Below are 27,113 nucleotides of genomic sequence, written 5' to 3'. Positions count from 1 at the left end.
CCCAAGTCCGACCTCTTGCACAAACATTGTACACACACACAAACAGCTGTTCGCATGCCATCTTTGACTGCAGAGGCTGTGCGCCACAGACGGCTGTGCGCACAACCATTTGCGTGTGTGTGTGGTGTCCAATATTCGTGCAAGACGTCGGACTTGGGAGGTTGGACGAAGTTGGACAGGAACGAAGCTGGACGATGGTTAAATGATGTCTCTGAAAGTCAACGTAAGTCCAGATTCCTTGTTTCATTTTGTCTTCAGTATCCTTCTTAGTGCCTTGTGACCGGGGTTTTAGATCGATATTCATCACACATTATTCCTTGTGGGTTAACAATAACAACTGCTTCCAGTGGCTGTTTCACTCCCTGGATATCTGACAGCTAAGCAGGTGTTTCTAATGACGCCAAACACACGGGCGAGAGGCTCACGAATCAGAAGTCTCGGTTTCAAGATGGTGGCACAAGAATCACACACAATTGTGGTGCAAGAATCACACACAATGGACAATCTTGAAAATTGTCCATTGTGTGTTACATGCCCTGACTCACAGTGCAACCAGCCTGAATGGGCTGTTACAGCCATGATAACATAATATTACAGATACATGTTCTGCCACATAAGATGAACTGACAAAATATCTGCCATATGATGCGTATTACAGCTGTAACAGGCCGTTCAGATGCGCGCGCTGATCTGCAGCTATGTGACGCACTGACACGCAGGGCAGCTGGTCTGAAAGGGCTGCTCCATCCATAATAACATATTAGATATATGTTCTCCTTCATAAGATGGACTGACAATGTATCTGTCATATGATGCACATTACAGCATGGGTTAAAGCAATAAATTTTCATCCAACTGAAATTTTTTCCTGGCAAAAATGAATGCCAGCAATTCCCTAAAATGTGGCATAGTGGGGACACACACTCTTTTTTCTCAATAAATACAATGAACACATTATACAGTATACAAATCTATTCTAAATAGCTCGCCTGTGAGCACTCCTTGTGGGAGGAGTCGTCCAGCCCTCGTCGGAATTCCTTTGTCTTAGAAGTTGCTGATAGACTGGTGCTTTGTTTGATCAAAATTTTTTCTAAACCTGTGAGACACATCGAAGTGGACACGGTTCGAAAATTAAGCTGGTTTTCAGTGAAAATTTTAACGGCTGATGAGAGATTTGAGGTGATTCTGTCGCTTTAAGGACTTCCCACAGTGCGAGACGTCGCTCAGCGCTCTCAGCCGCCGTCGTCAGCCTGTTCAAGCTGAAAACCTCCACATTTCAGGCTCTATTGATCCAGGACGTCGTGAGAGAACAGAGAAGTTTCAGAAGAAGTCGCTTTCAGCATTTTATCCGGATATTCCACTGTTAAAGGAGATTTTTTTTAATGAAAGACGTGCGGACGGATCCGCGCGTCGGGACGCAGCCGACGCGGTGCGGCGGCACAGGAAAAACACCTCCGTGTTGATAACCATTTGTAAAATCCAGGCGGCTTTTGATGGCTTTCAGTGGAGTGAGTATATGAGAAATTGTTTAACAGGCAGGACATGTTCCAACTTGTCCTTAAGGCTTTCAACAGAGGTGTTTTCCTGTGGCGGAGCGTCGCGGCGGCTGCGTCCCGACGCGCGGCCCCGTCCGCACGTCTTTCATTAAAAAAAATCTCCTTTAACAGTAGACTATCCGGATAAAATGCTGAAACCGACTTCTTCTGAAACTTCTCTGTTCTCTCACGACGTCCTGGATCAATAGAGCCTGAAATGTGGAGGTTTTCAGCTTGAACAGGCTGACGACGGCGGCTGAGAGCGCTGAGCGACGTCTCGCACCGTGGGAAGTCCTTAAAGCGACAGAATCACCTCAAAATCTCTCATCAGCCGTTAAAATTTTCACTGAAACCAGCTTAATTTTTCGAACCGTGTCCACTTCGATGTGTCTCACAGGTTTAGAAAAAATTTTGATCAAACAAAGCGCCAGTCTCTCAGCAACTTCTCAGACAAAGGAATTCCGACGAGGGGCTGGACGACTCCCCCACAAGGAGTGCTCACAGGCGAATGACGTCACCGACAGGCGTGGAAAAACTCACGCATGCGCACGAGGGTTCAAGCATGTCTGACGTAAAAACATATGAATGAAATCCATATAGTTTTTGAAAAAATAAAAAGGACCGTTACTTTATTGACAGCCCTCGTATGTGAGAAAGAAGAAGTCAGCAGTAAAGATGTAAATGAAGTAAGAATGAGAGAATGTGTCGGCCATGTGGCTGAGGTTGTCTTTGTCAGGAACTTTATTCAGCATGATGTATGAACACTGCTGTGGATTGTACGTTTGGAGAGCGTTTGACAGTTCAGAAAACTAAATATTTCTGAATGCAATGAAAACAAATTGGCTGAATGGACTCCTTGTGGGGTTCAGATGTTCGCTTTTAACTCAAATGACTTTGAACATGAGTCATGTGCTACCAAGAAGAAAACAAACAGCCAAACGCTCGGGTTTATGGCCCCTTCACACATAGTGCAAAGTGTGGACGACGTGTGGACGAAAACGGCAAAACAGTTCGAAATTAGCGCACCACGAAACATTGCGCCGGTTCGTGCACACTATGGTGTCTGTCGAGCTCACGCTGCTGCATCACTCGCATTGTGTTCCATGGGACGAGCTGCACCACATCGCACTGCTGATTTGGAGGAAAATTAAATACACTCAACAAAAATACAAATACGCAACACTTTTGGTTTTGCTCCCTTGGTTTTGCTCCCATTTTGTATGAGGTGAACTCAAAGATCTAAAACTTTTTCCACATACACAATATCACCATTTCCCTCAAATATTGTTCACAAACCAGTCTAAATCTGTGATAGTGAGCACTTCTCCTTTGCTGAGATAATCCATCCCACCTCACAGGTGTGCCATATCAAGATGCTGATTAGACACCATGATTAGTGCACAGGTGTGCCTTAGACTGCCCACAATAAAAGGCCACTCTGAAAGGTGCAGTTTTGTTTTATTGAGGGGGATACCAGTCAGCATCCCAAACATACTCAATGGGTGACATGTCCGGTGAGTATGCCGGCCATGCAAGAACTGGGACATTTTCAGCTTCCAAGAATTGTGTACAGATCCTTGCAACATGGGGCCGTGCATTATCCTGCTGCAACATGAGGTGATGTTCTTGGATGTATGGCACAACAATGGGCCTCAGGATCTCATCACGGTATCTCTGTGCATTCAAAATGCCATCAATAAAATGCACCTGTGTTCTTCGTCCATAACAGACACCTGCCCATACCATAACCGATCCACAACACTGACATCAGAAAACCGCTCACCCACACGACGCCACACACGCTGTCTGCCATCTGCCCTGAACAGTGTGAACTGGGATTCATCAATGAAGAGAACACCTCTCCAACGTGCCAAATGCCAGCGAATGTGAGCATTTGCCCACTCAAGTCGGTTACGACGACGAACTGGAGTCAGGTCGAGACCCCAATGAGGACGACGAGCATGCAGATGAGCTTCCCTGAGACGGTTTCTGACAGTTTGTGCAGAAATTCATTGGTTATGCAAACCGATTGTTTCAGCAGCTGTCCGAGTGGCTGGTCTCAGACGATCTTGGAGGTGAACATGTTGGATGTGGAGGTCCTGGGCTGGTGTGGTTACACGTGGTCTGCGGTTGTGAGGCTGGTTGAATGTACTGCCAAATTCTCTGAAACGCCTTTGGAGACAGCTTATGGTAGAGAAATGAACATTCAATACACGAGCAACAGCTCTGGTTGACATTCCTGCTGTCAGCATGCCAACTGCACGCTCCCTCAAATCTTGCGACATCTGTGGCATTGTGCTGTGTGATAAAACTGCACCTTTCAGAGTGGCCTTTTATTGTGGGCAGTCTAAGGCACACCTGTGCACTAATCATGGTGTCTAATCAGCATCTTGATATGGCACACCTGTGAGGTGGGATGGATTATCTCAGCAAAGGAGAAATGCTCACTATCACAGATTTAGACTGGTTTGTGAACAATATTTTAGGGAAATGGTGATATTGTGTATGTGGAAAAAGTTTTAGATCTTTGAATTCATCTCATACAAAATGGGAGCAAAACCAAAAGTGTTGCGTTTATATTTTTGTTGAGTGTATAAACCAGATGTATAATTAGTGAATATCACTGGGTTGATATAAATAATACATAAAGGGGAACGCAATCCAGAACTCCGCAGTTAAATAACCCTGGTTAAAAAAAAAAACCCTACAACATTCACGTGATTTGAACCCACACATCCTAATTACCAGACACAATCACTGTCTTGTAAATGGAGCGTGAAATGTCTAAAATCAACAAGCAGACAAATGTATCTTCTCAAAAAAAGAAAATACAGCGCTGTGATAACTGACCAAATGTTATGTCTCGGTCCTGTTTCGGTCCCAGTTGGTATTTTGTCCCCTTTTCTTTTCTTTGCATTTGCTTTGATCTTGACTTTATAGTTGATTATTCCAGTTCATGTATTATTCTGGTTTTGGTTCTTTATTGTATTCTTGGTTCTCTGTATTGTATTTTCAGTTCAGTGTTGTTTATCTTCAGTGTTTTGTATCTGATTATGTTCTGTTTGTGATTTATTACATTCTCTATTTATTAGTTATCTTGTATTGCCTTCTTATTACTGGTCATTGTATTTATTTTATACTTTATTCAGTGTCAGTTCTGTTCCAGTTTTGTTTATTATTATTAATCTCCTAGTTTTGCGCACTTTAATTATTGTCTGCCTTAAGCACGTCACATTTCCTACTGTTATTTTCCAGTCACTTAGTTATCTTGGTTTTGTCTGCATTGCATTTTTCTTCCCTCACTTTCTTGCACCTGTTCCTCATCTGTCAGCCATGCCCCCTTTTCCAGATCCTTCTTCCTCACGTGCATCTGTTTTCCTGTCAACGCCCTTCCCTATTTAACTGCATTGTTCACTCCCTCGTTGCTCGTTTGTTGATTCTGATCACTTACAGCACTCTGTCACAGTCCTGTTTTGCATTTCCTGTCTTTAGCCTCAGCTCTGATAACTCAGTTTGTTGTGTACTGACCCTGCTTGTTTATGACCATGTCCTGTCTCGCCCCTGCCTAGTACTTTTGCTCTGCGGACTGTCTTCCTGTATACCAAACCCTTGCCTGTATTGAAGACCGTCCTTTTAATCATACGACCTGTTTGAGAGCCTACATTTGTGTCCAGCCTCGCCTCCGCTCAGCCTGACACCAAACAGCGTTTGCTACAGTGTATTTCTGCTGATATGTGACTGAAAGTGGCATCACAAATACTTTTACTGTTTGGTTACATTGCAAGAAAGTAATTTCCTTTTTGTAATATGTTTCCATGTACTCCTACAATTTTACTGCCTTCGAAATGAAGACTGAAGTTACGCTGCTCGGGTAACACAATCATTGTTCTTCTGCTGTTAGCAGAAATTTCACAGCGTACAACAAGGTCTTATTACACTCAACAAAAATATAAACGCAACACTTTTGGTTTTGCTCCCATTTTGTATGAGATGAACTCAAAGATCTAAAACTTTTTCCACATAGACAATATCACCATTTCCCTCAAATATTGTTCTCAAACCAGTCTAAATCTGTGATAGTGGGCACTTCTCCTTTGCTGAGATAATCGATCCCACCTCACAGGTGTGCCATATCAAGATGCTGATTAGACACCATGATTAGTGCACAGGTGTGCCTTAGACTGCCCACAATAAAGGCCACTCTGAAAGGTGCAGTTTTATCACACAGCGCAATGCCACAGATGTCGCAAGATTTGAGGGAGCGTGCAATTGGCATGCTGACAGCAGGAATGTCAACCAGAGTTGTTTGCTTGTCTATTGAATGTTCATTTCTCTACCATAAGCCGTCTCCAAGGCGTTTCAGAGAATTTGGCAGTACATCCAACCAGCCTCACAACGCAGACCACGTGTAACCACACCAGCCCAGGACCTCCACATCCAGCATATTCACCTCCAAGATCGTCTGAGACCAGCCCACTGGGACAGCTACTGAATCAATTGTTTGCATAACCAAAGAATTTCTGCACAAACTGTCAGAAACCGTCTCAGGGAAGCTCATCTGCATGCTCGTCGTCCTCATCGGGGTCTCGGACCTGACTCCAGTTCGTCGTCGTAACTGACTGAGTGGGTAAATGCTCACATTCGCTGGCGTTTGGCACATTGGAGAGGTGTTCTCTTCACGGATGAATCCCGGTTCACACTGTCCAGGGCAGATGGCAGGACAGTGTGTGTGGCGTCGTGTGGGTGAGCGGTTTTATGATGTCAATGTGTGGATCGAGTGGCCCATGGTGGCGGTGGGGTTATGGTATGGGCAGGCGTCTGTTATGGACGAAGAACACAGGTGCATTTTATTGATGGCATTTTGAATGCACAGAGATACCGTGACGAGATCCTGAGGCCCATTGTTGTGCCATACATCCAAGAACATCACCTCATTGTTGCAGCAGGATAATGCACGGCCCCATGTTGCAAGGATCTGTACACAATTCTGGAAGCTGAAAATGTCCCAGTTCTTGCATGGCCGGCATACTCATCGGACATGTCACCCATTGAGCATTGTTTGGGATGCTCTGGACAGCCGTATACGACAGCGTGTACCAGTTCCTGCCAATATCCAGCAACTTCGCACAGCCATTGAAGAGGAGTGGACCAACATTAAACAGGCCACAATTGACAACCTGATCAACTCTATGCGAAGGAGATGTGTTGCACTGCATGAGGCAAATGGTGGTCACACCAGATACTGACTGGTATCCCCCCCCTATTAAAACAAAACTACACCTTTCAGAGTGGCCCTTTTATTGTGGGCAGTCTAAGGCACACCTGTGCACTAATCATGGTGTCTAATCAGCATCTTGATATGGCACACCTGTGAGGTGGGATGGATTATCTCAGCAAAGGAGAAGAAGTGCTCACTATCACAGATTTAGACGGTTTGTGAACAATATTTTGAGGGAAATGGTGATATTGTGTATGTAGAAAAAGTTTTAGATCTTTGAGTTCATCTCATACAAAATGGGAGCAAAACCAAAAGTGTTGCGTTTATATTTTTGTTGAGTGTAAAATAAATAATGAATGTTTTTTCATTCTGTCAATGGAACGAATATTTAATTTGTGAAAGCTGGAATGTTCCATTCAACGAGGCGAAGCCTAGGAGGTCTCTCGTCATGCTGTGTATTCAAACTACCTTGTAGTCTGGACTAACCTGCTGTATACTAAATAATATGACACACAAATTTATACCGCAATTAATAAATTGTGCCAAAATCTGCACTGGGAGACGGGCTTTAGACTTGCAACTGACCTGCTCAGTTTCTTTAAAAACATAAGTTGCTATTGTTGATAGTTCAGTGACTACTGAAGTGAAAACACAAAGTGTGAAACTTTCCACATGACAGTTCCTGCAAAGACACAGCCACCCGACCGAGAATGTGAAGCCAGCAGACTCTGTCCATCACCAAAAGCCACAGCCTGACAGCAGCTCAAACACATCAGACAGCATGGGAACAGCACAACTATCTTATCTCTCAGGGGGGGGGAAGAAAACACAGTGGCACTGATGAACTGCTGACAGTGACAGTGGAAAAAAAAAAAAAACCACTGGAGGGTGAAAAGCAGAGACAGGAAGATGATGAGGATATGTCTAACTAAAGAACACAACAAGAAAGACAAAATATATACCTAGGCATGTCCGAATCAAGAAACTGTCTGCAAAATAAAACAACAAAAAACAACATTCATTAGTGGGCTGGAGGAAGAGAACTGTAGCATGTACCACATAGACCTTTATGTCAGTCACAGCCAAGACTGAGCAGAATCACCACTGGAGTTTAGCCTGGTCCGGTACTGATCCCAAAGGACCGTATTTCATCCTCTAATACCCGAACAGCGTTCAGAGGATTTGCGCTGACAAGCTGGAGAGTGCAGCAGTAAGACTGGTCATGTTGTGGCCATTGCTCAGTGTGACACAAAGCTCCTGGTTGGTTCAGGGTTTAAGCCCAGAAAACCAGGTCTGGCTGATGGTGCTGCTGACACTGATCCACTCTGTGGAGAGTGCACGTATAAGCAGAGTTATTTAAGCAATGAGTTAAGTCAAAATGTTGGGTTATAATGCAAAAACATAGCATCAAGCAACAGCAAAATCTTAACAAACAAAACCAAGCAGTATGATACAGTTTTCATATGGACAATTAGGGGGAAAAAACTGACCAACAGACATGAACAAAACTCAAAGACATCTGTTTGTACAGATCACTGCACACTGTGTAATAACACAACATGAGGATTCATGATGTGCAACTACTAAACTTATTGCTGTTATACCGTTTGACACACCAACGCACATAAAATGAATTTAACTAACTGCTTGAAGAAACACTTGTTACTGTCAAACAAAAATCCCCCATCAAGGTGTCTTAAAGGTACTATTTGTTATGTGTCGGACGCAGGACGGAGAACCGACCAGCGTTTTGAAGGACCCAGTATGAAATAAGCAGAGCACGGTACAAAGGATAACAAAATTTAATGACATAACAGTGCGGTGCAAAGTATAACAAATTAGTGCGCGGACTGGCGAGGTGGATATACGGTGTGCACTCCCAGCTGCACAAACGGTCCGGAGCCAGAAACAATTCGGACCCAAGGACCCCGCCGACACCCCCCAGGTGGCCGCGACAAACCGAGTCTGTGAAAGAAGAAATCATCATGTGAGTCCACACTCCACACACAGAGAGACCGCTCAAAGGTGTACACAAACAGCAAACACTTCCTGGCTTAATCACTAATCAGCTTCCCACCCTGCAAGCATGGAACACCCCGTTCACATTACTCACTGCAGTGGAAGCTGATTAAACGACTAACATAACAGCTCAATATAATAAGGTGTGAGGGACACCACATTTACTGACTGTACAAATGTTAGTCACAAAACCTGACGTACCTCAGGAAGTGTGCTGACGAGCGTGAGACCTCACCCCCTCCTCTTTCACAGACCATGGCATCAAACCTGGACGTTCTCTGCATCCATAATGATGAGATGGCTCTCAAGACGACGATCTCACCCGTCTGGTCACAAGGTCGAGTCTCTGGCAAATACACACTGTGTACTCCAGACTTAAATGCCACCATGCTCCAATCCGTGTAGATGCACCACAGCTGTGAGTCCTGACGAGCTGCACATGATCAGCCTCAGGTGATCAGGGTGAGGTCCTGATAACTCAGCCACACAGCCACTCAGTCCTAAACGCGTGCCACCTGGAAGGAAAAACAAAAGACAGAAAAACAGAAGACAAACAAAAGCCAGCCAAGCACGCCAGGCACCCCAGCCACAACACTATTGTCTGCAGGCCACCTGCAGACACTGACCCAAAGTGACTGAAGCCAATCACGTCCTACTGTGTGTTTGGTCACATGCTCTTTTTCCTTCATATTTTGTGTTGTAGATTTGTAGCCCAAGCCTAATGTCCACACTCAAGGAGTCACAAACTTTGATGATTGTTCCCGCAAAACATTTATTTTGGCGGCCACTTTGACATTTGAAGGTCAGGTCTGACATTTTGGTTTTTGTCAGTAGCTTAACTAAATAAGTCTGAAAACATATGATTAGACACTAAAATCAATCAAATCACACAATTTTAAAATACAGATAAATGTGACACTTGACCAAAAGTGCATTGACCTTTCATCATTCTCAGTCAGTAAGTTCAGAGGAGGAAAAATTATACACATTTGTATTTTGTATGACAAAACAAGTAATTTAGTATATTTTACAACAGGATTCGTGCAATTTTGTATTTTGACCCCATTTTGGCCACAACCAAATAATGCACCACTTGGAAAAGGTACATCCAAGTCATATTAGGGTTTGTAAGAGTAGAATGGGAGGCAGAGCCTTCAGCTTTCAGGCTCCTCTCCTGTGGAACCAGCTCCCAATTCAGATCAGGGAGACAGACACCCTCTCTACTTTTAAGATTAGGCTTAAAACTTTCCTTTTTGCTAAAGCTTATAGTTAGGGCTGGATCAGGTGACCCTGAACCATCCCTTAGTTATGCTGCTATAGACGTAGACTGCTGGGGCATTCCCATGATGCACTGTTTCTTTCTCTTTTTGCTCTGTATGCACCACTCTGCATTTAATCATTAGTGATCGATCTCTGCTCCCCTCCACAGCATATCTTTTTCCTGGTTCTCTCCCTCAGCCCCAACCAGTCCAGCAGAAGACTGCCCCTCCCTGAGCCTGGTTCTGCTGGAGGTTTCTTCCTGTTAAAAGGGAGTTTTTCCTTCCCACTGTAGCCAAGTGCTTGCTCACAGGGGGTCGTTTTGACCGTTGGGGTTTTACATCATTATTGTATGGCCTTGCCTTACAATATAAAGCGCCTTGGGGCAACTGTTTGTTGTGATTTGGCGCTATATAAAAAAAAAATTGATTGATTGATTGATTGATATTTGTTGAGAATTCCTCAGGCAACCAAACCCAATCTGAAATCTGAAAACTTGATCCCCATGAAGGTGTCAGTGCCCATTAGGATTGTTCCTCTACTAATTTGTATTTCCGTTTCTTAATTTTCTCTTGGGATACATAAAAAAAAACAACATGGGTGTTGTTGGTTTTTATGTTACATGAACCTAAGTAGGTAAAATGGATATTTGCGACCATAATCCAGCATGAACGTCCCCAAATCATCAAACGCAACAGGATTATTCACATTCTAATCCAATTCCATCGTTTGCACGATTTATTTTTCTGCAAAGCCCCCATCACACATAACCCGAATGTGCAGGAAGCAGGCCGACATGGCAAAAATGGTCATAATCCGGATGCAGTCAGGAGGAAAAGAGGCGTAGTCAGCCATGTCAGAACACAGCCAGTCTGAATCGTCCACACCTGTCAGATCGCATCCAAAGCATATGTAGACGACACAGACTGCTGTCAGACAGCCATAAAAGGTGCTGAAGACTGCCCGATGTCCAAATGTCTGGATGGCAAACATGGAGCCGGCGTGGACGGGAGCGCTGTGCTCCTCCCTTTGCACAGTACCTCTACTGGACATCAAATAACAACCAACGTATGGACCAGGCTCACGCCATATGTGTCCATCCGTGCGGTCACCCACTCCCATTCAATCACTCCTTTGCTCGTCCTCTTTTTCCCAGCTCACTGACCACACGTACGTGTGTGCCCATAGAGGTGCTGACATGAGGAAATAATCGCTCAGTGTGTGTGTTTTCATAACGGCTGAATAAGCCTCTACATGTGCATGCATGTGCTCAGCTATCGGCCACTGGACAACATTTGATGTTGAATTTTACTGCTAGCTAAACTTCAATGCTTGTGTGCCCACGTGCATATGCGCGCACACGCAGCAAACCTTTGCTGAGAGTCAAAGGACACCTTTGCTTAAATGTTTGCAGGGAGCTTTCCCACTATTCGTCAGACGCAGCCTTTCCAGCAAACTTTCTTTTTTCTCCCCCCACAATGCAACTCTACATCGTGATTTCTGGTTGGATTATTCCATGGGATTTATTTACGCCGTCGTTGTTTGCAACATTCCAACGCAGGCTGTGATCCTGGCTCCTGATGCACTGCGCTGCAAAATGCTCCTGGAGGTGAGATTCATGTTTCATATCTCATGGCAAAACAGTTCCACGTCATATATCCAACAGAATTAAATGGGGGGGGGGGCATACCAGATCCACCTCAAGGTTCTCTCATACGTGCTCAAATTGTTTTGGATCCTGTTTATGCTGCCTTCAGAATATGTAAATTGCAGTCACATGGTGCTCAGACCACCGTCAGATAGGTGTCCCACCTCGACGGCGCCTGGAGTGTTTTGAACATGTGAAACACACTCGGGACAGCCGGCTGACTGGGTCTAACTGTGTGGACTTTCGCAGACTGTCAGAACGTTTTGAAACTGAAACCCGACACTTTTCAGATGTGGGCCAATTTGTCATTCTGACCAGGGTCGGACTGGGAACAAATTTCGGCCCTGGCATTTTTCCTCTGGACCAGCCCACTATTGGCCCGACGAATCCACCCCCAAACACGCACACCCACCCATCCATACCGAACCCCCAATGAACAAATACTATACACCTAAACGCCATGAACGCACACTTTCACTGTCATTTCACCTTGATCATAGTACAAAACGCGTTCCCGGCGTCACGAGGCGGCATCCTGATAACATTAAAGGCAATTACATATTTTGACAAAATTACAAGTTTAAATGACTATATATATATATATATATATATATATATATATATATATATATATATATAAAACATCATGAGGTTTATGTCACAGAAATCCTACTTTACAATCACGCTGCAGTCCTTGTTCAATTATTTCCTTTTGCATTTATAATAAACATTTGTATTTATTTAGTATTTGTTTTTCTGGTTGAAATAAGATATAAATAATCTACCAGACTTAAAAAAATATACAAGCTTCCATGTTATTTTATTTGTCTAAAAATAAATGTCTGAACAAGAAATTATCTAATCTGAAATAACAGGTGGTTTTAATACAGATGAAAGGTTTCTAAAGAACCATTTATTGATTTAATTACTTATTTTAATTACAAGTGTTCTAAACTTTTTAACAGTAATCAGAAATGTTGAGGTAACAACAACAAAAAAACATTTCCAATGATTTTTCTTCAGAAAACCGCTCCATAAATGAGCAGTCCTGTCACACATTAATGTTTTGTACAGATCAGTGGTTTCTGCACCAATTGGATTGGTCCAATCCATTTTGTAGAGATCAGTGGTTTCTGCCACGAGTCTTCCGTGTTTTGGCCCGACGCGCCGTTCCTATTTGACAATGCGAAGGTACGTCACAGCTCAGAGTGTCGAACGTTGGCACACCTCATCTCGACAGAACACCGGCTCTGTGTGGAATGCAGGAGATCACTTGAGTGAGCATCTATACATTCAAATAATAATTTTAAAAAATACTGTCATCACTCTTCACTCTTAGCCAGTCTCTTACAACGGTGCAGCGTAAATACACAAGCTTTCCAGGAGCGCACGTCTCCTCCGGTGCGCACTTTTTTTTGGGGGGGGAGTGATGATAAACCCCTCGCCCCCTTAATATATATATATATACGAGGTCTGTCCATAAAGTATAGGTCCTTTTTATTTTTTTCAAAAACTATATGGATTTCATTCATATGTTTTTACGTCAGACATGCTTGAACCCTCGTGCGCATGCGTGAGTTTTTCCACGCCTGTCGGTGACGTCATTCGCCTGTGAGCACTCCTTGTGGGAGGAGTCGTCCAGCCCCTCGTCGGAATTCCTTTGTCTGAGAAGTTGCTGAGAGACTGGCGCTTTGTTTGATCAAAATTTTTTCTAAACCTGTGAGACACATCGAAGTGGACACGGTTCGAAAAATTAAGCTGGTTTTCAGTGAAAATTTTAACGTCTGATGAGAGATTTTTAGGTGATACTGTCGCTTTAAGGACTTCCCACGGTGCGAGACGTCGCGCAGCGCTCTCAGGCGCCATCATCAGCCTGTTTCAAGCTGAAAACCTCCACATTTCAGGCTCTATTGATCCAGGACGTCATGAGAGAACAGAGACGTTTCAGAAGAAGTCGGTTTCAGCATTTTATCCGGATATTCCACTGTTAAAGGAGATTTTTTTAATGAAAGACGTGCGGACGGGACGCAGCCGACGCGGTGCGGCGGCACAGGAAAAACACCTCCGTGTTGATAACCATTTGTAAAATCCAGGCGGCTTTTGATGGCTTTCAGTGGAGTGAGTATATGAGAAATTGTTTAACAGCTGGACATGTTCCAACTTGTCCTTAAGGCTTCCAACAGAGGTGTTTTTCCTGTGGCGGAGCGTCGCGGCGGTTGCGAGCCGACGCTGCAATCCGCCCACACGTCTTTCATTAAAAAATCTCCTTTAACAGTGGAATATCCGGATAAAATGCTGAAACTGACTTCTTCTGAAACTTCTCTGTTCTCTCACGACGTCCTGGATCAATAGAGCCTGAAATGTGGAGGTTTTCAGCTTGAAACAGGCTGATGATGGCGCCTGAGAGTGCTGCGCGACGTCTCGCTCCGTGGGAAGTCCTTAAAGCGACAGTATCACCTCAAAATCTCTCAGCAGATGTTAAAATTTTCACTGAAAACCAGCTTAATTTTTCGAACCGTGTCCACTTCGATGTGTCTCACAGGTTTAGAAAAAATTTTGATCAAACAAAGCGCCAGTCTCTCAGCAACTTCTCAGACAAAGGAATTCCGACGAGGGGCTGGACGACTCCTCCCACAAGGAGTGCTCACAGGCGAATGACGTCACCGACAGGCGTGGAAAAACTCACGCATGCGCACGAGGGTTCAAGCATGTCTGACGTTAAAACATATGAATGAAATCCATATAGTTTTGAAAAAAATTAAAAGGACCTATACTTTATGGACAGACCTCGTATATATATATATATATATATATATATATATATATATATATATATATATCTCAATTTTTTTTTTTTCTGGCGCCGGGTCTGACAAAACGGAAGCAAAAGCAGCACACAAGCGGAAAAAAAGTTTTTGTGTCTCCAAAGTATGTGTGTGAGTGAGAGAGAGAGAGAGAGAGAGAGAGAGGTAATGTGTAACCACTGCTAGGATTCACACAGCAGCAAGTTAAGGAGCTGAAGTCCGTAGCTGTTGCATTTAAAGATTAACAAAAGTAAAGCACGGTTAATTAGGATAAAAGAAACGATTCCAACCTTGTAATCAGTAGGAGAGCGGAGAGAAGTCCAGGCGCTGAGGAGTCAGTCCATTCACAGGGGCGGAGCGGCCGCCTGCTCTTCCTGCAATCTGATTGGCCACCCTGTATGCTTCTCCAATTGTCATTGGCTGTTGGTCATGTCAATCATTGTGCTCGATGTAAGTCTCCGTTGTGTGATCAAACGGAAACAAAACTGAAACCTAGAATAAGACTGCGCCGTGTATGAATCACTACAGAACTTTTATTTTGACACAAATTCAGGAAGTGGCTCTGCAGCTGCGCCGATTAAATGCTGTAGCTTCACCGATCACGGACTTTCCTCGTGTTGACAGCAGCTCGCAGTTTGAGAACACTGTATACTTCCACAATCTCTATAAATATGGGAGGGCCGGCCCACGCACATCTAAACGTGCAGCAGCCCACCGGGCAAATGCCCAAAATCACAGATTACCAGTCCGAGTATGATTCTGACACCATTTGGCGTAATTCTGGTTATGTGTGACGGCGGTGTAAGTAATTTGGTCGGCAAATCATTGTGAAAGGGTGTGGTCGGCTCATCAAAGATTACCGTAGCCACAGTGTCTTCATGCCAAGCTGGAAATTCTGTCAGTAGACCCACAGATTTCTCCATCTTGTCAGATGCATTGAGTTAAATCCATCAATCAATCCAGTTAAATCCATTAAATCCACGTATTTTGGCATCATAGTTGCTACTTGGTTTCTGTCGCTCTCAGCTCAAAGCACCATTTATTGGCACCTGCGCAGCAACACGGTCAGAGAGTTATACATCAAATGTGAAATGGTCAAATATTTTGCCACCGTCTGCTCGAAATTTATGGTCTGAAATCACACACGATTAACCAATCAGATTTGTGGAATAAATGTAATTAGATTAGAATTACCCTTATATATCTAGTTGGCCCAAACCATGGTAATTAGGTAACAGTAACGCAAATTCATCATGTTGGCCCAACAAATTTACACTTAGGTCACTCAGCAAAATTGTTTCTCGCTAAGTTAACGCCTTTTACCCTGGGTGGAAATGCCTTACATAATTTTATTATGTTCACTGAGCAAGTAATTTTTTTGGAGTGTACTTCATTTGGTTTATTTTATATACAATCAAAGGTATTTGGCACAAGTTTTACACCGGATGCCCATCCATACACTTCCAGCAGTGACACCATCTACTTAATTTTGGAGGACACTCTCAGTTAAAACCTTTAATTAAAATGTGAAAATAATTAAGTATGAAGGGCAGTCTGAGGGTGCTGAGGGTAAAAATAGCATCATCATGTTTGAGTTGTGTAAGCCGGTCAGCACTGCAGGTTAATGGAAACTCATCACAGTTGAGTAATGGCGATGCATTAGAGCTGAAGCAGTACATAGAATATGAAGGTGTGATGATGATGATGATGATAAACAATAAAAATAAAACCCCAAGTTGCTGTTTGAGATGTCCTATAGGCAAGGCCCCATTAAAAAAACCCCAAAGCATTAGTTTATCATCCCCGCCCGCATGCCAAAATCAGCCCACATCAATTTTATTTTGTATTTTTTTTATTATGGTATGTCCGCTAGGTGGCGAGTGTGCTTTGGCTGAAGACGGCCGAAGTTTACCGAGTTGGACCCAGACAACCACAGACCCGAGGACAATGGCGTTTATTGTGATACAGATTGAAAGCCAAGAAGCTGAAGCCACTTCCCTGAAGTTCCATTTCCCAGCCTCAAAATTTTATTGTATTGTTTGTTCTGTTTCTAAGAAAGAAAAAGAAAAATCCACCCTCCCTCATCACATTTTTCTCATGTCAAGGATGATAAACTGTTTTTTTTTCCTTCATTTGGCCTAAAAAGATTAAACAATGGTAATTTTTGGACTTCAGAAGTACATGTGGAATCCACTGGAGCCATTCTCCCAGTTTGGGTGTCACAGCCTCAAGAGCTCCTATTATCACCAGGACCAGTGCTGTCTTTATATTCTACAGCTTTTCTTGTTCTTTCTTCAGCCCCTGATGCTTCTACATCTTCTCATGTTGTTGTTGTTTTGTAAATATCACTATCACTTAGAATTGTTATATTTGGGAGCACGGCACAGCACTCTTGCCTGGGAACTCTGGTCTTCTCCCACCATACATAAAAAAAACCCCTACCCCCACAATTTTTTAAACTAAATAAATAAAATAAAAACACAGCCAGTGACCAGGGCAGTGTGTGAAGATCTGGAGTTCCGGGTGCTGCTCATTGGTTGCCCAAAGCTCATAGTGTGATGAGATTTTGATTGATTGATTTGTAGTTTTATTTTATTTTTATTTTAAATGCAAAGACACAATTTCCTGAAGCAGATTATTAAATTATTATTAGCTACCACAAATGTCTTTCTCTCCTCCTTGTCAACTATCACTATGTCTGCTTGGTTGGACAGCACCTGCTTGTCTGTTGGGAACTTGAAGTCTTCTTTACCTTTGCTCTGCTCTTTTCGACCACCTTTGGTAGTGTTCTCCACTTGAACTTTGGCATTTCTAGTCCATATCTGGTACAGATATCCTGTACACAAGTCCAGCTACTTGGCTGTGTAACTCAGTAGACAAATATGCAGCTTGCATCTTGCAAGCTGCCACTTTGTGTTGGATTGTCTCAGGGGCCTTGTTTCAAAGGAACTGTTGCCTCACAGCAGGGTCCTCAGATTGCTTCCCACCTGGACCTTTCTGTGAAGTGTTTGCATGTTCTCAAAGTGTTTTGGTGGGTTCCCTCTGGGTGCTCTGGTTTCCTCCTACTTTCAAAGACGGGTTAGGTGAACTGGAAACTTTAAATTGGATGCAGGTGTGAGTGAGAGTGTGAATGTGTTTGTTTGTCTATATGTGTCCCCACAGTTTCCTCAGCGGAGTAGTCATCAGCCACCTTCTCTACATGGGTGCCATTAACCTTTCAACCCAGAATGAATGAGACTTTGAGCCGCTAATCCATCTGATCAGGATCTACAGTGATGATATCAGGATGGACACGTATGGCCAGATGGTGGCAGAGAGAGTTGAGGTAACAACACTGAAGGGGTTGTGCTAATATAAAACAGTTCCTTTGCATCGCACAGGACAATGGGATCCATGAAGAGGCAGCAAGGAGGTCAGCTATAGCCAAAACCAAAAAAAAACAAAAACTGAAGAGTAAGGCAGATTCAATGTTAGGAACAAGAATTCGGCCATGACACATATGTACTTCCAGTCATGAGATACACAGATGCTATAAGAACTCATCTCCTCTGACCACATAAGCTGGTCAGCGGAGGATATAGAAGGCACAGATATCAAGACAAGGAAACCCCTCACAATGCATGATCAGGAGATGTAAGTCTCTAAAACACCAGATAGGACCCAAGGTGCAAGCTGTGCAAAGACACCTCTGAGATATTACAGCACGTTACCAAGGAGTAAAAAAATGCAAGCTGGAACAACACACACTGAGCGGCATAATAAAGTGACTGGAATAGTGTACAGTTAAAAAACTGGCAACATTAGGTGGCACCTGTACGTTCACAAGTAGTTTTGAACCAAACCACTTGTAACACCCCTTCAATCATAGTTTGATCATAGCTGCATGTTTCTCCTTAATTTTGACATCACAATCAATGGCCATAACTTCAACAAGCTTAACACGCTCACCACAAGAACCAGAACAAATCATTCCAAATAACACAATAACTAGACAAATTATTTATCACTGCAGTTGTCCCAGAATACTTTGTGTTACTGTAACACAACTATACTGCAGTCTTATTTAGATACAATCTCCTAATCAAATTTGAGCAGTGAAAATAATGTGGGTTGATTTTAATACAAAGCTGGAGGACGAAAACAATTTTTTGTCCAAATGATGACAATAATCTAGTCATGTCCACCACAAATATATTTACATTTCAGCAGTTGTGGTGCACTGATGACATATGCCGTCCTTTTGCCTATGAGCCATTTTTGTGTTCTCCATCATAAACAATTAGTAATGTAGGTTACTCAAACCAGATCTAAAGCCCAGTGCTGTCTCGCACTGCAAAAAGAGTGCAACCATCAGATATACCTTACACAAGCAGCTTCACCTGCACATACCATTGCCAGTTACCTGGAACTGTGTTATTTAATATGATGGTGTATTATTGCCTATGTCAGCAAAGAAAATAATGGAGAAGGAGGATGGAGGAAAAAAAAAAAAAATCCTTCAAATTTTCAAAGGAATGTCTGCTGTGCACTCTGACAAGTCACTTTGTAACAAGCCACTATTCATTTCACTTGTGTCTGCTTCCTTGATACCACAGCAGTGTGGGTCTGATGCACTTACGTAAGTTTAATGGGAAGAAACAGGTGTCACTCTGATTGATCAATGTCATATTTGGACTGCAAAGCATCCATCAAAAATTAACAAGGTAAATCAACTCATTTGCAGACAGTGCCCAACTTTGCAGCAGTATTTGCTGCTGTTTAACTAGCAACGTGTGCTGGGAGAGACCCAAAAAGTACTTGTGTCCACCACAGGAGTCTATTTAGGGTCTGATGCTAAAATAGAGTCCATTATATATTATATATATTTGGAAAGTTCTCTCATTCAGTTAACCCACCACAACCATACACACAGTGTTTGTGGGTCTACACAAGACCTTTCTCATGATGGTGACAGCCAGTGTAACATAGAAAATATGGCTTGTTCTGCTGGTGGTCTTTATTTGCAAGCAATGCTGCCGCAAATCAAAGATTTTCCATCACATGCCTTCAAAAGTACATACCTGTCATCTTGTGTGGGTCTGACATACCCAGCAGACAGGATATTAAGTGAAAGAATACTGGGGTCAATGATGGTCTCATCAGCTTCAGGCGTGTTGCGGAGACGTCCTAGGAGAGCACAGGCTCCACAGTAAGGAGGGCTCATACACAACACAATTCAACTTCTTTAAAACTTTATTTTGTTTACCCGCAATGAAAGTTTAAACAAACACCCCAAAAACCTTGAACTTACCCACAACAAGCTCACGGACTTCATTCCATTCCATATCACCTCCTGATTCATGTACAATCGTAACAGCGATTCTTCTCTGGAGGCCCTGAACAGTTAGAAGACAAGAAAAAAATAAAAGAGAAATACAGAAAAATGTTGTTAAACCCAGACCATTCAAAATACCTCCGTGTTGAAAACCATTCAGAAAATTCAGACAGCTTTCGGTGGCTTTTCAGTCAAATGAGTATCCGAGAAATTGTGTAACAGCTGGGCATGCCATAACATGTCCTGTGAGACTTCCAACACGGAGGTGTTTTTTGTTGTGTGCCATGAGCGGCTCCGTCCCGATGCGTGAATTCCTCCGCACGTCTTTCATTACAAAATCTCCTGTAACAGTGGAATGTGCCACAAAAGTGCTGATGTCCACATTTTCTGCGATTTCTCTGGTAGTCACACGACGTCCCGGATCAACACAGCCTTCACTTTGGAAATGATCTGGTCGTTTCAGCCTCTCGATGGCCGTTCGAAGCGCGGTGCGCCCTCTGCCGCTGTGGGCCGTCTTTAATCCGGTTGTAATCCTCCTTACTCTGTGTGACGCCGATCGTCACCGAAAGCCATCTGAATTTTCCGAATGGTTTCCACCTGGCTGTCTCACACAGTTTCTGAAAAAATTTTCATGGAGCAAAGCGGCAGTCCCTCAGACATTTCCCTGACAATGAAAATCCGACGAGGGGTGTGGACCAGTGCTCACTCAAAGCCTGCCCACAGGCGAATGACGCAACCGACAGGTGTGAAAAAACTCACACATGCGCACGAAGGTTCAAGCTTGGCTGATGCAAGCGCACATGATTCAAATCCATATAGTTTTTGAAAAAAAATAAAAAGGTCGGAAACTTTTCTAACAGACCTCATATATTAGTGTATTTGTATTTTCTGACAATTTCACTAAGGGTTCTGTCACACTGAGCATCAATGAGCATGAACCAAGCCGAATCAGCCAGAATGGGGAAAAAAGCTAAACGTGGAGGTGCAGTCAGGAGGGACAAACACTCAGACAGCCGTGTACGAATGTTGTTCAACTCCTTAGAATGTGAACGGATCCTGCCTTGAATGATTCATGCACATCCCATGCATATGTTTATGAATGCAGTTCAAATGTAGTTGAACACAGTACGAATACCCAGAATGCTGTCAGAATGCAGTAAGAATATCAAGAATGCACACGAATGGCGTGTGAGTGCGGTCCAATTGCCACCCGAAGTCTGGGTGGAAGGAAACCAAGGGGGGAGGTGTGGTAGAGCGCATGCTGTGATTTTCATGGAGCATGTTTTTGGCTGTTAAAAAATCTTCCACGAATGTCCCGCACCAGCCTCATTTCACCTCATGTCGTGGAGGTCACAAATGAGTGTGTTGATCCGTCTTGATTAGTGGTGATCCTTAATAGAGGTGTGACAGCGTTCTTCTCTGATGTACGCACAATTAAACCCTGCTAAACCGCATTCAGTTTCATTGCTGCATTATGCTGAAGAACTACAGTGATGCCAAGTCATCTAAAAGGTTAATTCCAATGCTCATCAGTGCGCTCCTGCAGGTGTTTCACCTGCTGCTGCGCCTGATGTTTGGGAAAATGAGCGAGACAAGAGCCGCGTGGAGCCACACATCTGGCTCTCTCTGTCTCCTCCTCCTTTCTGTGCCACTCCATGGCACAGAGCCCAACTAAGCATGCAATCACAAAGTTCTTCTGCTGTGGATTAATCTAGATTTTGAGGAGCAAACTGAAGCAATCTGAATTGTTTAGCAGCTGATGGTAGGATGAATATGGGTGTGTGTGTGGAGACAATTCGAAACACTCACAACGTGACAGAACGTAACGATGCGCTGTTCTGCGCATCTTGACCGTGCGTAATGGTTCCTGATAATTCGCCAGCAACACGTGTCATTAATCGTAATGTGTGGTAACGGGTTGCAGCAGTTCCTGAGGACACCTGACGCCTCTGCCTCAAATCATCACATTTGTCATCAGCAGCCAAGAATGTATACTTCCTGGCATTTGTGACTTGTCATTGTTATGTGTAAATGCAGCATTACTTACTTTTGTACTAGAATGAGTTGATATCATTTACTTTATTTACTTAATCCAATCATCAATTTCACCCATATAATTAATAAATATATGTCAATCTCACCTAGATTATCAGTACGTATGAATCCGTTCCCCCCAGATATTTAGTGAAGCTAAATTATTTTTGCTCAGATACTTAGCAAATATGAATCAGCTTTCCTTGTGAAACTGACTAGGATTTACTAAATTTTTTTTTTGGTAATATCACTCATCATTTGGCATGCTATTTACCAAATCCAACACATTCCAACTGTTGCTTTTATTAACATGTACTTTATTTTTGTTGTTTAGGTTTAGTAAATATAGTCAATACTTTTTCATCAAAATTGTAGAACTTAAAATCTATTCAGTTATATTATGTGTCACTTTGTTGCCACAATTCTTTGAGTAAACATGGTCAAAACTGCACAAGCTGTGAGGCCATCAGATGATACAGCCTCACACCTTTCCCCTCTCCAGGATATTAGCTCCGTGATATGACGACACTGTAGTTCACGTGTGTCCTGCCAATCACTTAATGCTTCACATGACATAGTATCTGGACTTTGTAATGGGGGATTTTCAAGATCCAGCTAGACAGCGCCTACTCGCATACGTGATGACATCTCAACTCTGTCCACTTAGGGAGATGCGGTTTTGATCAATAACAAGAACTGTCAAGGAACTTTCTCGTGTGGTTGGAGTTGTGTGAAGGTAGGAATAGCCATTTAAATGCTTGAATAACAATGTCAGTCACACAACGAAATCAAATAATAGTGAAAAGATATTCATTGCGTCCAGAATGTTGGTATTTTGGTCGTTGAACTTTCCTAGCAGCGATGCCCCGGTCACACGGCACTATCGACGGACATTGAAGCCAAAGCGAAACAATAAATCTGGGCTTACGTTGACTTTCAGAGACATCATTTAACCTTCATCCAGCTTCATTCCTGTACAAATCCCGATGACAATTTCAAGTCATCCATATTCCGTTTTGCTTTCTGTCTTGACGGTTCTTCATCATTTGCGTAATTCCCATACCGTCGGTGTTCCGTTTGACTGTCGTCCAACTTCATCCAACCTCCCAAGTCCGACCTCTTGCACAAACATTGTACACACACACAAACAGCTGTTCGCATGCCATCTTTGACTGCAGAGGCTGTGCGCCACAGACGGCTGTGCGCACAACCATTTGCGTGTGTGTGTGTGTCCAATATTCGTGCAAGACGTCGGACTTGGGAGGTTGGACGAAGTTGGACAGGAACGAAGCTGGACGATGGTTAAATGATGTCTCTGAAAGTCAACGTAAGTCCAGATTCCTTGTTTCATTTTGTTTTCAGTATCCTTCTTAGTGCCTTGTGACCGGGGTTTTAGATCGATATTCACATCACACATTATTCCTTGTGGGTTAACAATAACAACTGCTTCCAGTGGCTGTTTCACTCCCTGGATATCTGACAGCTAAGCAGGTGTTTCTAATGACGCCAAACACACGGGCGAGAGGCTCACGAATCAGAAGTCTCGGTTTCAAGATGGTGGCACAAGAATCACACACAATTGTGGTGCAAGAATCACACACAATGGACAATCTTGAAAATTGTCCATTGTGTGTTACATGCCCTGACTCACAGTGCAACCAGCCTGAATGGGCTGTTACAGCCATGATAACATAATATTACAGATACATGTTCTGCCACATAAGATGAACTGACAAAATATCTGCCATATGATGCGTATTACAGCTGTAACAGGCCGTTCAGATGCGCGCGCTGATCTGCAGCTATGTGACGCACTGACACGCAGGGCAGCTGGTCTGAAAGGGCTGCTCCATCCATAATAACATATTAGATATATGTTCTCCTTCATAAGATGGACTGACAATGTATCTGTCATATGATGCACATTACAGCATGGGTTAAAGCAATAAATTTTCATCCAACTGAAATTTTTTCCTGGCAAAAATGAATGCCAGCAATTCCCTAAAATGTGGCATAGTGGGGACACACACTCTTTTTTTTCTCAATAAATACAATGAACACATTATACAGTATACAAATCTATTCTAAATAGCCTCTAAGGAGAGAGAGAGACAAAGCATAAAAAGAATGCAAAACCTGAACATAATGGTACATAAAAGTGTGGTGGGGGGCGGGGTGTAGTCTTGATTCTGGGGGTGCTCCCCCCAGAATGTTTTTAACCTCTTAAACCCTAGAGTCCCCAAATTTGGGGACTTGCCCTGTTCTGGAACATTTGAACACTCATAACTAACCAATGCTGACACCAACATACACTTATTATACATCAAAATGTCAAGCGAAGTCTCCTCTACAAAAGTATCCACTTCAATCACATATCAACTAACCACATCTGAAACACCAAGCAAATAAAGACATAAATCGGAATTCATTTTTTTGGGAAAAAACCTCATTTACTCCTACCAAGTATTATTTACTTTCAATTTTTTTTGCATCCACAACATCCCCTAGGACCTGTCTTTTAGCTGATACAAACTTTTGCATTTTTGACCTTGTACAAGCTGAGAAATAAATCATAATGTATGGGTATGCGAGTTTGGTGAAATAGGCTCTCGGGCTTAAGGTTAAAAGAGCAAGTCAAATTTTGTGTATTCTGGTGAATTTTAATGGGTATTAAGCCCTCTGAAACAAAGAAAACTCACTTCAAACTGTGAAGTAAAAACACAGTATTAATTATGGGGAGTCTGGGGGATCTCCCCCAGAAATTTTTTAAAAGAGCAAGTCAAATTTTGTGTTGTCTGGTGAATTTTAATGGGTATGAAGCCCTCTGAAAGAAAGAAAACTCACTTCAACCTGTCAAGTAAAAACACAGTATTGATTATGGGGGATGTGTGGGATCTCCCCCAGAAATTTTTAAAAGAGCAAGTCAAATTTTGTATATTCTGGTTAATTTTAATGGGTATGAACGCCTCTGAAACAAAGAAAACTCACTTAAAACTGCCAAGTAAAAATTATTTGTCTTCTGTAGTATTTTGATCGGTTCTAATCCAGTAAATGCACCAAATGGGTGCTGTGTCACTCACTGGCTGTACAGTCAAAATACAAAATTAGCGCCTAAAGCAACTGACAATGTTGTTCTGCTGTGCACAAAGTAACACTGTCACCAGTTTTGAAAATGCATGCGCACTGAGAAACTCAAATCTGGCTTATTCACATTTAATTGGTAAAATGCTCTCACTCGTAAAACAAACTAGGGCTGCAACTATCAATTATTCGGTTGATTATTTTTTCAATTAATCATTTTTTTGTTTGTTTTACTTACATGTGAGTTTTGCCATTATTTCTTTAAATGAGTTATTATTAAAAGGTCTTTATCACACAACATCAACGTGTGACCTTGTAACAAAGTTATGTCATATTCTCATCAAAAACATACCTGGAGTAGTGTTTTGTTTTATTTTGCACATACATACATCACTGACACACCACAAAGAGATTTCCATCAGGTTTAATCCGATGATGAGCATTTATAGATGCCTGTAGAAACTATCTCAACCACTGACAACATATTACAGCAAGAGTCCACAAAAGTATTTTGAAGGCCTGACTAAAGTGCAATATGTGATCTTCAATAAAATATTTTCATGAAAGTATTTATTTTTTTCTTGTGTAAAAACACAGCTTAGATGTGGTTTGACTGAAACAAATTGTCATTAAACTTAAATAAAACAGGGATGACGTGGACGTGTAAGAGTCACTTGGTGTTCACAGGAAACAGTTATTTATTTCTATATTTATTTATTTATGTTCATTGTTAGGTGGTTTTATCTTTTCTGTTGTTTTGTTTTATCAGGTTCTTTTTGTCTGTTTCTCTAAAATTATATTGTAGCATTATTAGTTATTATTACTATTATTGTTGTTGCTATTATTATTAATATATAAAAAAAAAAAAAAAATACAATTTGTAATACATTTGACTCTTACGACAACAAACACTGAGCCATTAATTATTATACAGAAAACAAATGCACAGAAATGTAGTGAGATGCGAACAGCTTAATGCTAACTTTAACACTGAAAACGCCATAGACATGCTAATGTGTTAGTATTGGTCCTGTTTTTAAGTTATAAAATACATCTATCAACTGTTTCACAAGACCATAACAGGTCGGTTTAACATAAAAAAGGTAATATTACTTACAGCAGGGAAAAATTAAGATGGCTCATGGCAAGCGGTAAACAGAGCTGAGAGGAGTGAAAATTCACAACACTGTCCCTTCGTCTGTGGTGCGGCGCCATCCACGCTGACATTGCTGCTGCTTTGATTAACGCAGAATGGGATGTTGCTTTGACAGTGAGAGTATCATATTTCGGCCCCAAAACACGCATGACACCAAGCGTGCGCGCATATGTGTGGTTAAATTTTCCAAATGACAGAAATCCGTTGTGGTGTTGGAGAACTTTAACCCATGCATTACAGCTGTGACACCCTGTTCAAACGCCCTGTGCTGTGATGAGCCACTGCAACACATTGACACGCACCTGCACGTGGTGTTACAGCTATGATGACCATGATATTACAGATACATTATCTAACCCATGAGAGGGACTGACAATGTATCTCTCACAATATGGTTATTATGGATATAACACCCCGTGGTTCTGAGACACATTGACTCACAGTGACACACTGTGTTTTCAGTATGACTGGGCAACGTCTACTTCACAAAATGAATGCGTGCCACAGACTTTGCATATTTGAAATTTCCTTTGTGCACCCCGAATGGGATGCACGGGGGTGTAGTCCGGGACATGCCAGCGGGATTAGATGTGCCTGACCATGGTGAATGTCTTTTGAGCGTGATCAAACTTCCGAATGCTGTTTTGATGCTGTGAGACTATTTACAACGCAGTCAGAATGCAGGTAGAGTCCACCTCAAATGCTGTATGATATTTGTCCACCTCGACTACACCTCAAATGTTTTGAACAAAACATTCGGGAAGGCCACAGGAATTTGTCCGTCTGTTTGGTACGCACTCAGATTGCAGTCGGAGGTTATCGAATGCACCTCGACTGTGCCAGAATGTAAGTTGATTTTCCATTCTGACGGGATTTGGGCTCATTCGGCCTCTAACGCGAGGGGTATCACATACTTGGTGCAGCAAGAATGTGCCTTGGCAGGGCATTCCTCCTCTGTGGTCCACTGCTGCAGGAATGTAGCTGGGAAGACATAAAAACCATTACTGGCCTGACCATGTACTTGTAATTTAAAGTGCTGGAGAGATT

The 27,113-nt window shown here is 42.6% G+C and overlaps 1 protein-coding gene across 1 annotated transcript in view; it reads right to left on the bottom strand.

Annotated features, from left to right (window-relative positions):
• The window catches only part of kif1aa (kinesin family member 1Aa), a 237,111-nt gene that overhangs the window by 75,459 nt on the left and 134,539 nt on the right, over positions 1 to 27,113 (bottom strand). The window contains 4 exon segments of the mRNA XM_034180686.1: positions 7,716 to 7,742; positions 19,542 to 19,647; positions 19,772 to 19,856; positions 26,981 to 27,047. Coding sequence (XP_034036577.1) covers positions 7,716 to 7,742; positions 19,542 to 19,647; positions 19,772 to 19,856; positions 26,981 to 27,047 — 285 coding nt within the window.

The sequence above is a fragment of the Thalassophryne amazonica genome, chromosome 10 (genome assembly GCF_902500255.1).
Source record: "Thalassophryne amazonica chromosome 10, fThaAma1.1, whole genome shotgun sequence".
In the NCBI taxonomy this organism is placed as follows: domain Eukaryota; kingdom Metazoa; phylum Chordata; class Actinopteri; order Batrachoidiformes; family Batrachoididae; genus Thalassophryne; species Thalassophryne amazonica.
This window is presented reverse-complemented; position numbering and strand designations above follow the sequence as displayed.